This window comes from Babylonia areolata, chromosome 16 (assembly GCF_041734735.1).
Source record: "Babylonia areolata isolate BAREFJ2019XMU chromosome 16, ASM4173473v1, whole genome shotgun sequence".
Classification (NCBI taxonomy): Eukaryota; Metazoa; Mollusca; class Gastropoda; order Neogastropoda; family Buccinidae; genus Babylonia; species Babylonia areolata.
The window spans coordinates 27,452,885-27,466,818 of NC_134891.1; the positions used below are offsets into that span (position 1 = coordinate 27,452,885).

Sequence of the window (13,934 nt, forward strand, 5' to 3'; positions counted from 1 at the left end):
CTCATCTCCCTCCTCAACGCCCTCATCATCCGCAGGCTGCTCCACCGCTACCGCCGCCACAAGTAGGTCTATAATTATAACAGGTGGTGGGTGGTGGTGGTGTGTTTGTTTTTTTTAAATATTTTTTTAAAATGAAGGTGTTTTTTTTTCTGTATTTGTATTTCTTTTTATCACAACAGATTTCTCTGTGTGAAATTTGGGCTGCTCTCTCCCAAGGGAGAATGTGTCGCTACACTACAGCGCCCCCCCCCCCCCCACCCCCCACCCCCAGCCCCCCACCCACCCCCTCAACCCACCCCCCCCTTTTTTTCCCCCTGCGTGCAGTTTTATTTGTTTTTCCTATCAGAGTTTTTTTTCTACAGAATTTTGCCAGGAACGACCCTTTTGTTGCCGGGGGTTCTTTTACGTGCGCTAAGTGCATGCTGCACACACGGGACCTCGGTTTATCGTCTCAACCGAATGACTAGCGTCCAGACCACCACTCAAGGTCTAGTGGAGGAGGAGAAAATATCGGCGGCTGAGCCGTGATTCGAACCAGCGCGCTCAGATTCTCTCGCTTCCTATTCGGACGCGTAACCTGTGGGCCAAAAATGTGTGTGTGTGTGTGTGTGGAGAGAAAGAGAGAGAGAGAGAGAGAGAGAGAGAGAGAGAGAGGTATGCATTCATAAGCGTTGGGTTATTCTGCTGGTCAAGCATCTGCCAAGCCGAATGCGGTGTAGCGTCTGTTATTATGGATTTGTGCGAAGGCACAGTGACGCCTCCCTCTTGTGAGAAACTGACACGGAAAAACACAGAAACTGACACGGGAAAACACAGAAACTGATCCCGCGTGCATAGCTAGCTTCTCTCGCTTCCTAGGCGGAACACGTTCGGTTACCCGCCACAATTTTTTTCAGGGCCGACTACCCGTCAGTTCTTCAATCAAACGTTTCAACACACACTCGCACAGACACACACACACACACACACACACACACACAGACACGCACGCACGCACGCACAAGCACGCACGAACCCCACCCCCCTCCACACACACACATGCACGCATATACGCACCACATATTTGTTATTTCGACATTTTAAAAAGCGACAAACGAGCAGCTGGCACCCTACAAATCACGGCCTTGAAAAGAAACAAAATATAAAATATCATGAAAAAGTGACGACGACGACGACGACTACGACGACGACGAAGATGATGATGACGACGACGATGATGATTACAACGATAACGATGATCACAACGACGACGACGACGACATTGACGATTGATGATGACGACAACAATGATGAAGACGCCGACAACGTTGACGATGAAGACGACGACCACAGCGTTGAAGATGATCACCACGACGACAACGACATCACTGACAATCGTCACTGACGCAGGATGTCATGTCATGTCATGCCGTGCCATGCCATGACATGTTATGCTATGCCATGTCATGTGTCATACCATGTTATGTTATGCCATGTCATGTGTCATGCCATGCTATGTTATGCCATGTCATGTGTCATGTGTCATGCTATGCCATGTCAGGTGTCATGCCATGTTATGCTATGCCATGTCATGTGTCATGCCATGTTATGCTATGCCATGTCATGTCATGTGTCACGCCATGTTATGCTATGCCATGTCATGTGTCATGTGTCATGCCATGTTATGCTATGCCATGTCATGTGTCATGCCATGTTATGCTATGCCATGTCATGTCATGTGTCATGACATGTCATGTCATGTCATGCCGTGCCGTGCCATGCTATGATATGTTATGCTATGCTATGCCATGTTGTGTCATGTGTCATGACATGTTATGCTATGCCATGTCGTGTCATGTGTCATGACATGTCATGTCGTGTCATGTCATTCACCGTGTCACATTCAACGTCTCTTCCTCGTTGGTTTTTTTTTTCCTTTTTTTTTCTTTTTTTTTTTTTTTTTTTCTTTTCTTATTTTTCTCCAAAATCAGAAAATGCCACGTGTTGACGACGGAGGAGAGCATCATTCGCATGGAGTTCACCGTCATCCTCCTCGTCGTCTCCTTCGTCTTCGTCGCCCTCAACCTCCCCTACTGCATCGTGTGGTGCCAGCGCTTCCTGCTGGCCAACCAGGACCTGCACCAGCTGCTGCTCAAGGGCTGGGCCTCCAGGGACTTCTTCACGGACGACCGCTTCGCCCACTACGAGGGCGTGCTGCTCATCAGTCGCGTCGTCTTCTACCTCAACTACTGCGTCAACTTCTTCCTCTACAGCGTCACCGGGGCCTACTTCCGCAAGGAGCTGCGGATCCTCGTCTTTTACAGCCGACGGCGGCGCGGTGACTACTTCGCCGCCTGTTCGCCGCAGGGGCGAGGGCAAGAGCAAGGGCAAGGGCAAGGTGGGGGTCGCCTGGGTTGTGGTGGTGGTGCTGGCTCTGCCTCCCGACGACACCACACTCGTGACGGTGGTGCATTATAGGTGGTGAGTGACGTCGCCGTTGGGTATCGATGACGTCGTTGGGTATGACGCTATTGTGTGTAACGCTGTGGCGTGTGACGCTGTGGCGTGTGACGCCGTTGGGGCGTGATGGTATGGGGTTTGACGCTATTGGGTCTGATGCCTCCGAGTGTGACGCCATTGGGGTGTGACGCCATTAGGCATGACGCTATTGGGTATTAGGCCATCAGTCGGGTATGACGCCATCGGGCGTTTCACCCTTGAGAGAATAACGCCATCGTTCGTGACGCCATTGGGTATGACATCAGTCATTACGTCATTGGGTATGACATTTTGGGGTCTGACGCTATTGCGTATGAAGCATCGGGTATGACGCCATCGGGCGTGACGACATTTGGTATGTCGCTAACGGGTATGACGCTAGTGGGTATGATGGTATTTTAGCCTTTGCCGTCTCCAAGTTTTTGTTGTGTTTATTGTATTGTGAAGGGCATGGAAGGGTTGGTGTGGGAGGAGGAGGTGTTGTGGGGGAGGGGGGGGGGGGGGGTAGTGTGTGTGCCTGATTGGAGCGACGTCGATTTTTTTTTTTTAATAATTTATATTTGATGATTTTTTTTTTTTTTTTTTAATGTTTGATGATTTTTTTTTTTAATGGTATGTTTGAGGTAGCGGATGGAGTTTTTTTCAAAAGCTCTTTTACGGTAGAAGACGGCTTGATTTTTTCCCCCACCCCATTAAATCAAGCGCGCATGTACTCTCTCTCTCTCTCTCTCTCTCTCTCTCACTCTGACAAACAGACAGACAGGCACAGAGAGAGAGAGAGAGAGAGAGAGAGTTGTGTACATAATTGAGGGCCGGGATGGGAGGTGGGGTTGGTTTTTTTTTTGTTGTTGTTTTTTTTGTGGGGGGGGTGGGGGGTGGGGGGTTAACATAAATTATTATAGATTTACATATCATTTGCAGTTTTGGTTGTTGTTTGGTTGTTGTTTTTTTTGTTTTGTTTTTGTTTTTGTTTTCAAATTTCATTTTATGTTTTAGTTTTGAATCTATTTCATTTTGTTTAAGTTAATCTAGTTTGCTTAATTTGTACGTAACGTGTTGAACAAAGTGATCTATGTTTGACACCTTATAATATGTATTGTCTGCCTTTGTGAAACACATTCCAGTTGACATTTATCAGTTTATTTCCCGGCAAATGAAGTACGGCCACTGCTTCATCCTTTCAACTCCACTCAAAAGAATAAGAAAGAGGACGGATATGCTTTCAAGCCTGACCTGAAAGACTCTAGGGACTGACTGTGTCGGAGAGACTATGACAGAGAGTTCCAGAGCTTATAGCTGCTGAGAAAGAAACATACTCAATGGCCGTGGTGTTTGCGTGTGAAATAAACGCAGTCCTTTTCCAGCATATAAGTATATATCTACGTGGGCTGTGTAATGTCAGAATGTATCAACCATTTAGACAACAACAACAACAAAACAGAAAGAAAAAAGCTTTGCCTCAGTCATTAGACAGGCAGCAGAAAGTAAGGAAGATATTGCATGGTATCTATTTCTTCTGAAAATCACAGTACCGTATGTCTATTCATGCAATGTATCAATCTTTTTCGTGCCTTTGCGTTAGTCCTGTGAGATTTGACAAATACAACTTAGGCGAAGTCATGTATTGCTCATGACGATTGTTTACTGATAACTAACAGTGGTTGAGCTATAATTATGTTGCATGTCATACTCCTGTACTTCATCCAGTTTATACTGTTAGACATTGAATGAAAATATGAACGTATAGAGTTTTAGCTATGACTTGATTAATTGATTAGCCCCGACGATGTTTTGACGTTTGTTGTATCAGCCTTTTACCGCAATGGTGTCCAATACATGGTTTGATATTGTGTTTGACCTGGATGTTTATATGTTATATGTATTCCTGATGTCCTGATAACTGTTGTTTAAAAAAATATCTTTAATAAAAATCATTCCAAGTGATCCTGCCTGTGGTACAAGGAGAGAGTGCGGGTGCCCACATTATATTTTGTACCTGCTTCTACCTACATCCTGTTACTCAATCCCTTGGCCACATTCCATCCCCATCCCCCCACCCCCCATCCCCCGCCTCCCGTTCACCGCATATTGAATGCTTTTTTTTTCTCAAGGCCTGACTAAGCGCGTTGGGTTACGCTGCTGGTCAGGCATCTGCTTGGCAGATGTGGTGTAGCGTGGATTTGACCGAACGCAGTGACGCCTCTTTGAGCTACTGATACTGATACTGGTGCGATGAAGTCGTTAGCCCTTGAAGCCCTTCTGTGGGTGTCCTTGGGGTCTCTAGTCCTTTGAGAGAACACAGTACAGACATTGGCGTGGCATGCAAGATTCATCCATCTGCATCACAGTCCATCGATACTGCGCCTTCATGATCAGCGCTTCCATGCCTGTGAACCTGGATCTCTCCAACACTTCCAGGTTGGTCACCTTGTTCTGCCAGCTGATGCCCATGACAGACCGCAGCGAGTGCATGTACCTTCTCAAGCTGTCGGACGTGTTTCCTATACAAGATCCACTTTTCACAGCCGTCCAACAGACTGGAGAATACAACAGATTTTGTACACTTTCAGTTTGGCTGGTAGACCAGTGTTGTGGTGGTTCAGCACGTTTGCTCAGAGTCGTCCTAATGCTTGACTGGCCTTGCTGATTCTTGGCGAAATCTCTTTATCTATGGAGCCATTAGATGAGATTATTCTGCCGAGACATTTCGAGTCTACTGCGTTCAGCTATGTATTGTCGATGTGTGCACCTGGAAGCGGTGCTGTAGAGACTGGGGCTGGCTGTTGAAGGATCATTATTGCTGAGAGTGATTGTGAAACCAAAGGACTAGGCTTCTTCTGCAAACCTTGTCACCATGAACTGGAAGTCAGACTCCACGAGGGCGCAGGCTGCAAAGAGCACTTCAATGGTCAGCCGTCCGGTTGTCTTTGTACTGGCATTCAGTCTTCCAAAATTGAAGAGATATCTATATATCCAGATGATATTTCGGTTAAATATCACAGTTGGGCTCATTGATGGAGTGGCTCAAGAGATAGCTGAAGAAGAAGCTGGCCAGTACGAGCGCGAGAGCGCAACCTTGCTTCACTCCATTGGGGATGTCGGAAACTGCAGAGGGGTCTCCACTGGCCAGCACTGTTCCAGTCATACCATCACGGACGAGATGGATGATCCTGATAAACTTCCCTGGGCAACCGAGTTTAGCAGTATAATCGTTGAAGCCTCTTGAGTAACTGTGTCAAAGGCCTTTGTCAGGTCGATAAAGACAGCATATCACGTCCATTTTCTTTTCGATACATTTTCTTTCTGGATGTGTCTCACAATAAAGACCATACCGACAGTACTGTGACCAGGTCTGAAACCACACTATGCTTCTGGTAGGTTTTCTTCAGAGATGCTGCTGATCAGGTGTTTTAGGAGGGCCGTCTAGCCAGTATGTTCCCAGTAATTGATGGAAAGGATGTGCCTCGATAGTTCAGTTGCCACAAACAACTTGTTTTAAACAAGTAAACAAGTGTGGCCTCTTGAAGTTTCATTTGGCATGGATTGTGTTTCTGATGCCAGTCAGTGGCTAATGAAATATTGGAAGAAAAGTCATCAACTACATCTTTAGGAATTAAATGTCTTATGCTCGGACAATGAATGAGTAGATGACTTACAGTTATTTGCTTACCGCATATACATTTTATATTTTTAGAAAATTTTGTACGAAACGAATTCTATACATTAGACTTGTAACTAGTTTGTCTAGAATGTGCTGCTGGTGTCAAATTTAGAAAATGTTTGGGATTATGTGTGTGTGTGTGTGTGTGTGTGTGTGTGTGTGTGTGTGTGTGTGTGTGTGTGTGTGTCCCCGCCGCACTCGTATCATGAGCGCATTTGTCGAATCCGCATACAGTGGACTATGGCCAACCAACACACAGGGACGTTTTCGAAGGGGAGAACACTCTGATGTCGGCCAACCGAGAAAAACATTGTGTCTGCTTGTCGCTCCTCAGAACATGACAGACCGTCCGCACTTGGTGTTTCTTTGCATGTTTTGAGATGAGACAAGACTTAGGAATGAATCAGTCGTATGCCTTTCCAAGCGTTAGTGGAAATATCAACTAATGGAGGCACAAACCCGAGCTGTAGTGACTTCGCTTCACAAGCAGTGACTGGCAGTGGGAGAGGTATGACAGGATTTTTCATCTTTTTCCAGCGGTGATCACAGACCTTGACTCGGTAACTATTTTACAGATGATGTGTACGTTGAGGGGGAGGTGTGAGGGTAGAGTGTAGAAGGGAAAGATAATACTATTGAAATTATGTGCTTGATGTTTTTGTTCTTTTCCGTTTTCGTTTGGAACGTGTAGCAAAAATGGAGAGGGGAGAGTATTTTCAGTTTCCCATCATTGCTCCATATCCATTTGGACCTTATTTATTTATTCATTTATCTATTTTGACCATTTGGAGCATCATTATTCTTCGGCATTCATTTTTCAACTGCTCCCATATTCACCCATTTTCAGCAGTGAGCTTTTACATATGAACATGTAATGTACGTTTACATTTTTGTCATGGTTGTGCACAATGACCGAAAGAAGACAACACAACCGCCAAAGCTTTACAACATCAACAGCAGGATTGTCACCATAGGTAAGTTACTAATTAACGCAAAAGGGGACAGCAGAACAAGAGGAGTCCAAAGACTGTTCCATTAACTCACCACCAACCCAGCCCTCTGCAGTAGCTTCATCGCCAAAACCCTGCGGCAGTAGAACAACCTGTCACCCAGCTGCATGGATACTCCTTCATTGGAGCTCTTCCAGGCCTGACTGGGGCAGTGTACTGGTCCAGCTAAGAATCACTAACTAGCTGTGCCACTTGTGTACAGTACAGTTTTAACCTTCTGCGTAGTTCTAGTTTTAGACAGGTCTGGAAGTTATTTCTGAGCAACAGGCCACCCACTCATCAAACCCAGTAACTTGAATAAGGTCAACAGATTTCCCAGCTGGACAACATACATTTGTCTGGAACCCAGTCCATGCCAAGGAAGAAGAAGGACTATTTTACCCATCCATTACAGAAAGTCATTCTCCATATTCATTAGTTCAGAGGTGGATGTATATTTGGTGTGTTTGTGTTTCCATAACTCATCAAATGCTTACTTGATGGATTTTGGTGTACCCACTGGACATGTGTGTTTGATTACCTGTGTGGGTATTCATATGCTAAAGCTAGGAAAGGGGTCTGGGAGACTTGAAATATTTTCTTCCTTAGCCTACCTCGTGTAATGCCTGGTTCTGAAGTATGGATCTCTCAGATCATTGGACATTGTCCAGTACTCTAGCTACTTGGCTGTTGCATCCCTTCTCCTTTACTACGAAAGCATACACTGTATGATAATTGTTTTATTATTATCATGCGGTTATATTTTATTCTTTTTTGTTTTTGCCTGATTTCCTGTATTTTCCTTTCGCTTTCTTTCTGGATATGTTGCCTATTATTTGTGTAAACTTCCGTTTTTTTTTTAATGAAAAACAATTAACACTGTAACATATGTATAAATTTCACAGTCTTTGTTAGTTTGTATAATTTTGACAATGCTGTCTGGAAGCTGTTAATGTGAAGTTTATACAATGGATATATTAATTCTCATGTAGATTATATAATCAGTAAATTCTATCTGTGTAACTATTAGAAACAGACAGATCTACTAATGGTAGTAGACATATGCAGGCTTACAGATTGAATTATGTTGTTTTTTTCTTTCTTTTTCATTTCTTCTCTCTCAGCAAAATGCAGTGTGCAAATATCTTGTTTACTTTAATGATTTTTGACAATTCAGTAATACTTAAATTCACTTCATGACATTGAATAGCCCTGCTCCTTAACAGTCTTTGTTAGTTTGTATAATTTTGACAATGCTGTCTGGAAGCTGTTAATGTGAAGTTTATACAATGGATATATTAATTCTCATGTAGATTATATAATCAGTAAATTCTATCTATGTAACTATTAGAAACAGACAGATCTACTAATGGTAGTAGACATATGCAGGCTTACAGATTGAATTATGTTGTTTTTTTCTTTCTTTTTCATTTCTTCTCTCTCAGCAAAATGCAGTGTGCAAATATCTTGTTTACTTTAATGATTTTTGACAATTCAGTAATACTTAAATTCACTTCATGACATTGAATAGCCCTGCTCCTTAACAGTCTTTGTTAGTTTGTATAATTTTGACAATGCTGTCTGGAAGCTGTTAATGTGAAGTTTATACAATGGATATATTAATTCTCATGTAGATTATATAATCAGTAAATTCTATCTATGTAACTATTAGAAACAGACAGATCTACTAATGGTAGTAGACATATGCAGGCTTACAGATTGAATTATGTTTTTTTTTCTTTCTTTTTCATTTCTTCTCTCTCAGCAAAATGCAGTGTGCAAATATCTTGTTTACTTTAATGATTTTTGACAATTCAGTAATACTTAAATTCACTTCATGACATTGAATAGCCCTGCTCCTTAACTTTAAAAAGTCTCTGTTGCCAGTTGCACTGCAAGCAAGAGGTTTTTATATAATATCTGATTTGAAACCTGTTAGATTGTGTACTCATTATTGTATTGTGTGCTTTGTTTGTTTCAGCCCTGTCCCCTGCACAATGGAGCAGGGACAGAGCTTCTTCTTTGACCAGACGAGGCCACTTTCCAACCGTGACCCTCTGGTGAACTTTATCTCCATGGCTGCCAGGTTTGGCGACGTGGACACGCTGAGAAAGCTGATCCAGGAAGCCATCGCCACGGAAGGCGGCTGTTTCCTGAACTCCCCCACAGTGGGCCTGGCCTTGAAGCGCGCTACTCAGGCTGGACAGGTGGAGGTGCTGCGCTGCCTGGTGGAGACGGGTGTAGACATCAACACCGAGTTCAAAGGCGCCTCCGTGCTGCACGAAGCGGTGAAGATCAACAACATGGACGTGATGCGCTACCTGCTGAGCGTCCCGGGACTGCTGTGCGAGACGCTGAGCACAGCGCAGAAGACGCCAGTCATGGAGGCGGCTTGCCGCGGCCGCGTGCAGTGTCTGGCCATGCTGCTGGCCCACGGCTGTGGCCCGGAGACGCGCAGTGTGCGGGGGCTGACAGCCATGCACCACAGCCTGTTGCCCAGCATTGGCTCCCTGGACTCCGAGGACATGGTGGCCTGCCTGGACCTGCTGTGCGGTAAAGGGGCGGACATCGACGTGCAGGACCGCTGCGGCAGCACTCCGCTGCACCTGGCCATTGCCACGGAGAACCTGGAGGCAGTGATGTGGCTGCTGCGCCACAACTGTCACCTGGAGCTGGAGTCGCGGCCCGTGGACCTGGCACCGGGCGTCTTCAGCTGCCTCGGGGACCAGGTGGCCTACACCCCGCTGCTGCTGGCCATCCACTTCTCCAACCGGCGGCTGGTGCAGTTGCTGGTGAACTGCGGCGCTCGCTGGCACCATCTGAAGTGGACCCTCCCCTACTGCCAGCCTTACCAGCTCCTGCACGACTACCTGGCCCAGTGCCTCACTGAGCCCCCGTCCCTGCAGAGCCTGTGTCGATGCGTGCTGCGGTACGCGCTGCACACTGACATTGAGGTCAAGGTCAGCCAGCTCAGATGTTTGCCTCAGAGTGTTTGCCGCTACATTTTGTTAGCTGAAGAACTGTCACAAGCTTGAAGTTGAATTAGTTGATGAACTATCGCAGGTTTGAAGTTGAAGGGAAAAAAAACAGTGTTGAATTAAAGTGTGCCAACTTCACCTTGACACCTTTTATCCCATCATGCTGATGTGGGGGAAGGTGGTGGGGGGTCCTAAATCGCATTCACCAACATCTGCTTCACATTTCCTGAAAACCCATCCCAACACATGACACGGAAATCAAAAGGTCCAATTCAGTTCAAGTTCATTGCAGACTTCTTCATTTCTTCTTCTTTGTTTTGAAAACTCTCTGAGTATGATATGCATGATAGAGATGCTCACTGTGGCAAAAAGACAACTTTATGATTTATTCAAACATGGGGTGGGTGTTGTACACACCCATGGATACCAACCTTTGCACAGTATGTATGTTCACATGGTCAACACATGTCAGCCCTGTGGACAATGTCACAATGGGTGTGATACCACGTGACACAGGCTATTCACATGTGGATGTGTGCACGCATGTTTGTATTATTTAATGGTAAAAAATGTGATTGTGTACATAATGTACACATTGTGTTCATGAGTGTGCATCTGTGTGTGAGTGTGCTCATGTGTGTATACATGTGTGCATGTATGTGTGTGAGTGTTTGTGCTTAGTCCAGACTTGGGGGGAACTTGTGCATTTCCATGCATGTCATTTTAATTCTCTTATACCTAATACTATAGTTCAGGATTTCATGCCAAATTGTGAGGGGCTCATGTTTGATTATGAAGGACTTCAGTATACATTAGTTTACAATGTAAACTGTGTGGTATACGGTTACAGTGTGCGAAGTGTCATTGTCATTCCTTCCTTACAGTGCACACACTGGCACAGATCCCAAGTGCTGACACAGCTCTAAAGATTTCCAGTATGTATTGTATACCAGTTCCCAGGCATGCTTAGAGAGGGGAGGAGAGGGGTGGCACCTAATCATCATTTAACTGATAATTCACGTGGACTGATGATAGATCCTGCATAGTACGCTGAAATTAAAATTGCCAAAGTCACAGTGTATAAATGTGGAGTTTCTCACTTTCTGGCTCATGATGATACTAGTCCATGTAAGCAGTTTTGTTTGTTAAAATATGTATGTGTAAATAAAAGCAAACGGAGGTGATTAAGATTTATACACAACCAGAATTTCACCATAATGATTATTCTAAAGGTGATGTTATGTTCTGTTTATTGCCATTCTTCAATGATGGATTGTTTTTGCCTTGGTTTGAGTGCATTGAAACCATTGCAGTAATATAGTCATTATTGAGATGGTTTCTTTTGCTTTACAGCTCTAGATCCCTTTGTTGTGGTATATATGGTTTATGTTAGGGATTTTTTTATGTGTGTTAATGTGTGCTTCTTTGTAAACGTAATTTCTAGCCAGACGGGGGGAAAAAATCCACTCTTCTAATTATGTTAATATTTCTAATAAGAACATAAAACAAGAGAGGCAAGGCCTTCAAGACTCACTTGTGATAAATTAAGTCCCCTAGCATCAATTACAGAGTAATTTCCCTTTTTTACTATCTGCACCAAAACGTTTGCAAAATATAAAAAAATTCCATGCTTAGCAAAAGAAGTTCCTGTTTGAACAAAAAATGATAATAATGACTCCTCTTGTTGTTGTGTCAGAATAAGAGGTCAAAGTGCCAAGTTTAGAGAATACAAAAAATATAAATATAACAGTAAATGCAGTTTGCATATAATTAGGCTTCTTTTTTTTATTTTTTTGTGCCCATCCCAGAGGTGCAATATTGTTTTTAAGAAAATGACTGGAAAGAACTGAATTTTTCCTATTTTTATGCCAAATTTGGTGTCAACTGACAAAGTATTTGCAGAGAAAATGTCAATGTTAAAGTTTACCATGGACACACACACACACACACACACACACACACACACACACACAGACAACTCAGCACCAGGTTAAAACATAGACTCACTTTGTTTACACAAGTGAGTCAAAAACACATAAGAAATGAAGCACCAGCAGCTGTGGCAAAGCGATTTGTGTAGTGGAGTGCCTGGGAGGATGAGGGTTCCCTCTCCATCGGAGGACTGAGGTGTGTGTGTGGGGAGAGGAGGGGGGAAGTTTGGCCCTTGGCAGGCCCTTACCCAGTATACTGTGGGCTCATTAGAAAGGCTGGCACTGGGGCCATGGGAGCAAGGGTCATCCATTTCACAGACTTGGTGTCTTTGGGGGCGTTGCTCGAATTTCCTGTCCAGCGCTGCAGATGTCTGTATCTTTCAGGCCTAGTTTATGCTTGGATGATGATAATACTTTTAATAGCTTGAAAGAGGCATAAAGCCTTGTCATATAGTCCCAAACTTTGATGGGCTTTATATCATCAGTGTTTTCCATGGAGATAAAATATAAGGCTCCCAAGGACCCTCTGTGTAAATTTTGGGGGGTCCTTACAGGATTTTAAAAAAATTCTCGAATCTTCAAGAACATCTGGAGCTGAAGATGTTGGGGTTTTGGGGTGTTTAGTGTAAGCAACTTTAACAAAGACATTTTGATGCTGGTTTTGCCACTTTGAATAAACAGGAAGATCGAAAGTAATCCAATGCATATGCATGAAACAAGGGACGCAACTCCACACACTTGGTATCATCTGCTCTGCAGTGGTAATGTCACAACGGAGTTGGTGGCCTCGAAGATCAACTAAGAGATTAAAACTTGTTGGGAAAACTGTGTGTCTTAAGGACGTACAGTTATGAAAACTGGGCCTAAGGGTTTCTTTTCAGAAAGGATGGGCTATAATTATAGTGCGTTATGGGAAACACTGATCTTAGCAGCATCGTCGTCATCCTCATAATTGTTCAACATCTGAGTAGTAATATATTGTCAGAAAAAAGTCACTAATTCTGTGGCCTCTCAGTGAGTTTCATGCCTCGTTCGCATGGGAGCAAGTTTCAATGCTCATCTCCACTTCCATTCCTGTCGAAGTCTTTAGTGTCAGCAGATTCATAAGCGATGTGGTGGTGGTATTCATTCCAGATGTGATGCTCACTCTGGCTCTGTGACAAAGCAGTCATTGTCATCAGTAGGGCGCTTTGTTGGCTGGGTATCCTGGATTGGATTTGTTGAATCAAAACAGGCACTACTGAACACCACCAAAGTTACTCAGCAGCAATGCAGGATCTCTGCTGGTGTGTGGCCTCATGACAGCCCAACATTTCAACTTATTGCATTCTCAGTTCTGGGTAGAAACCAAACACAGTAATATATTGCTTTTTTTGTGTTTTGATTCAGACTCACATTCTCCCACCTTTCAGTCCACAACACAAACCACTTTGCAGAGGTAGCTGTGTTTGTTAGAATATTTAGGATCAACTTCAGAGAGAGTGAGCCTGAGAGTGTGCAGCTTAATTGCACCACTGAATGATGGAAATACCCCTCCACCCTACCCCCACTCCTCCCCATTTTTAATTTTTCATGTTTTTATTTAATTGAGTATATTGCTGTTTTACTAGCATTCCATCACTTTTTCCAAGGCCCAGTTTGATTCATTACGTTTATTTTAGGTTATGCTAAATTTACGGCTTCTTGTTTGCATACACTTGTGAGAGCATGGAGAATAGAAGACCTTTGTGCTTGTGATAAGTGTTTGTGTGTCACAGTGTGTGTGTGTGTGTGTGTGTGTGTGTGTATGTGTGTGTGTGTGTGTATGTGTGTGTGTGTGAAAAACTTTCATAACAGAAAGTCTCTTGAAACAACCACTTGTTGATTCAAATATATTGCAACTGATAAAACTTTTATC

The 13,934-nt window shown here is 43.9% G+C and overlaps 1 protein-coding gene and 1 pseudogene across 2 annotated transcripts; both read left to right on the forward strand.

Annotated features, from left to right (window-relative positions):
- LOC143291030 (bombesin receptor subtype-3-like) overlaps nucleotides 1–2,457 on the forward strand; it is a 9,407-nt pseudogene extending 6,950 nt beyond the window's left edge.
- Nucleotides 2,458–6,447: 3,990 nt separating this feature from the next.
- Nucleotides 6,448–13,784, forward strand: LOC143291281 (ankyrin repeat domain-containing protein 16-like). Of its 2 annotated transcripts, none has more exons than XM_076601123.1 (2): nucleotides 6,448–6,699; nucleotides 9,110–13,784. In XM_076601123.1, exon 2 carries the CDS (start codon nucleotides 9,126–9,128, stop codon nucleotides 10,161–10,163), a length of 1,038 nt encoding a protein of 345 aa, XP_076457238.1. In that variant the 5' UTR covers nucleotides 6,448–6,699; nucleotides 9,110–9,125; the 3' UTR covers nucleotides 10,164–13,784. The 2 variants fall into 2 exon arrangements, with proteins under 2 accessions (XP_076457238.1, XP_076457237.1); XM_076601122.1 differs by having other exon boundaries at nucleotides 6,448–6,647.
- Nucleotides 13,785–13,934: the final 150 nt, after the last annotated feature.

Excerpts from the sequence above, each read along its gene's own strand:
- LOC143291281 (XM_076601123.1), top strand. The coding sequence starts at position 9,126 with ATGGAGCAGGGACAGAGCTTCTTCTTTGACCAGACGAGGCCACTTTCC.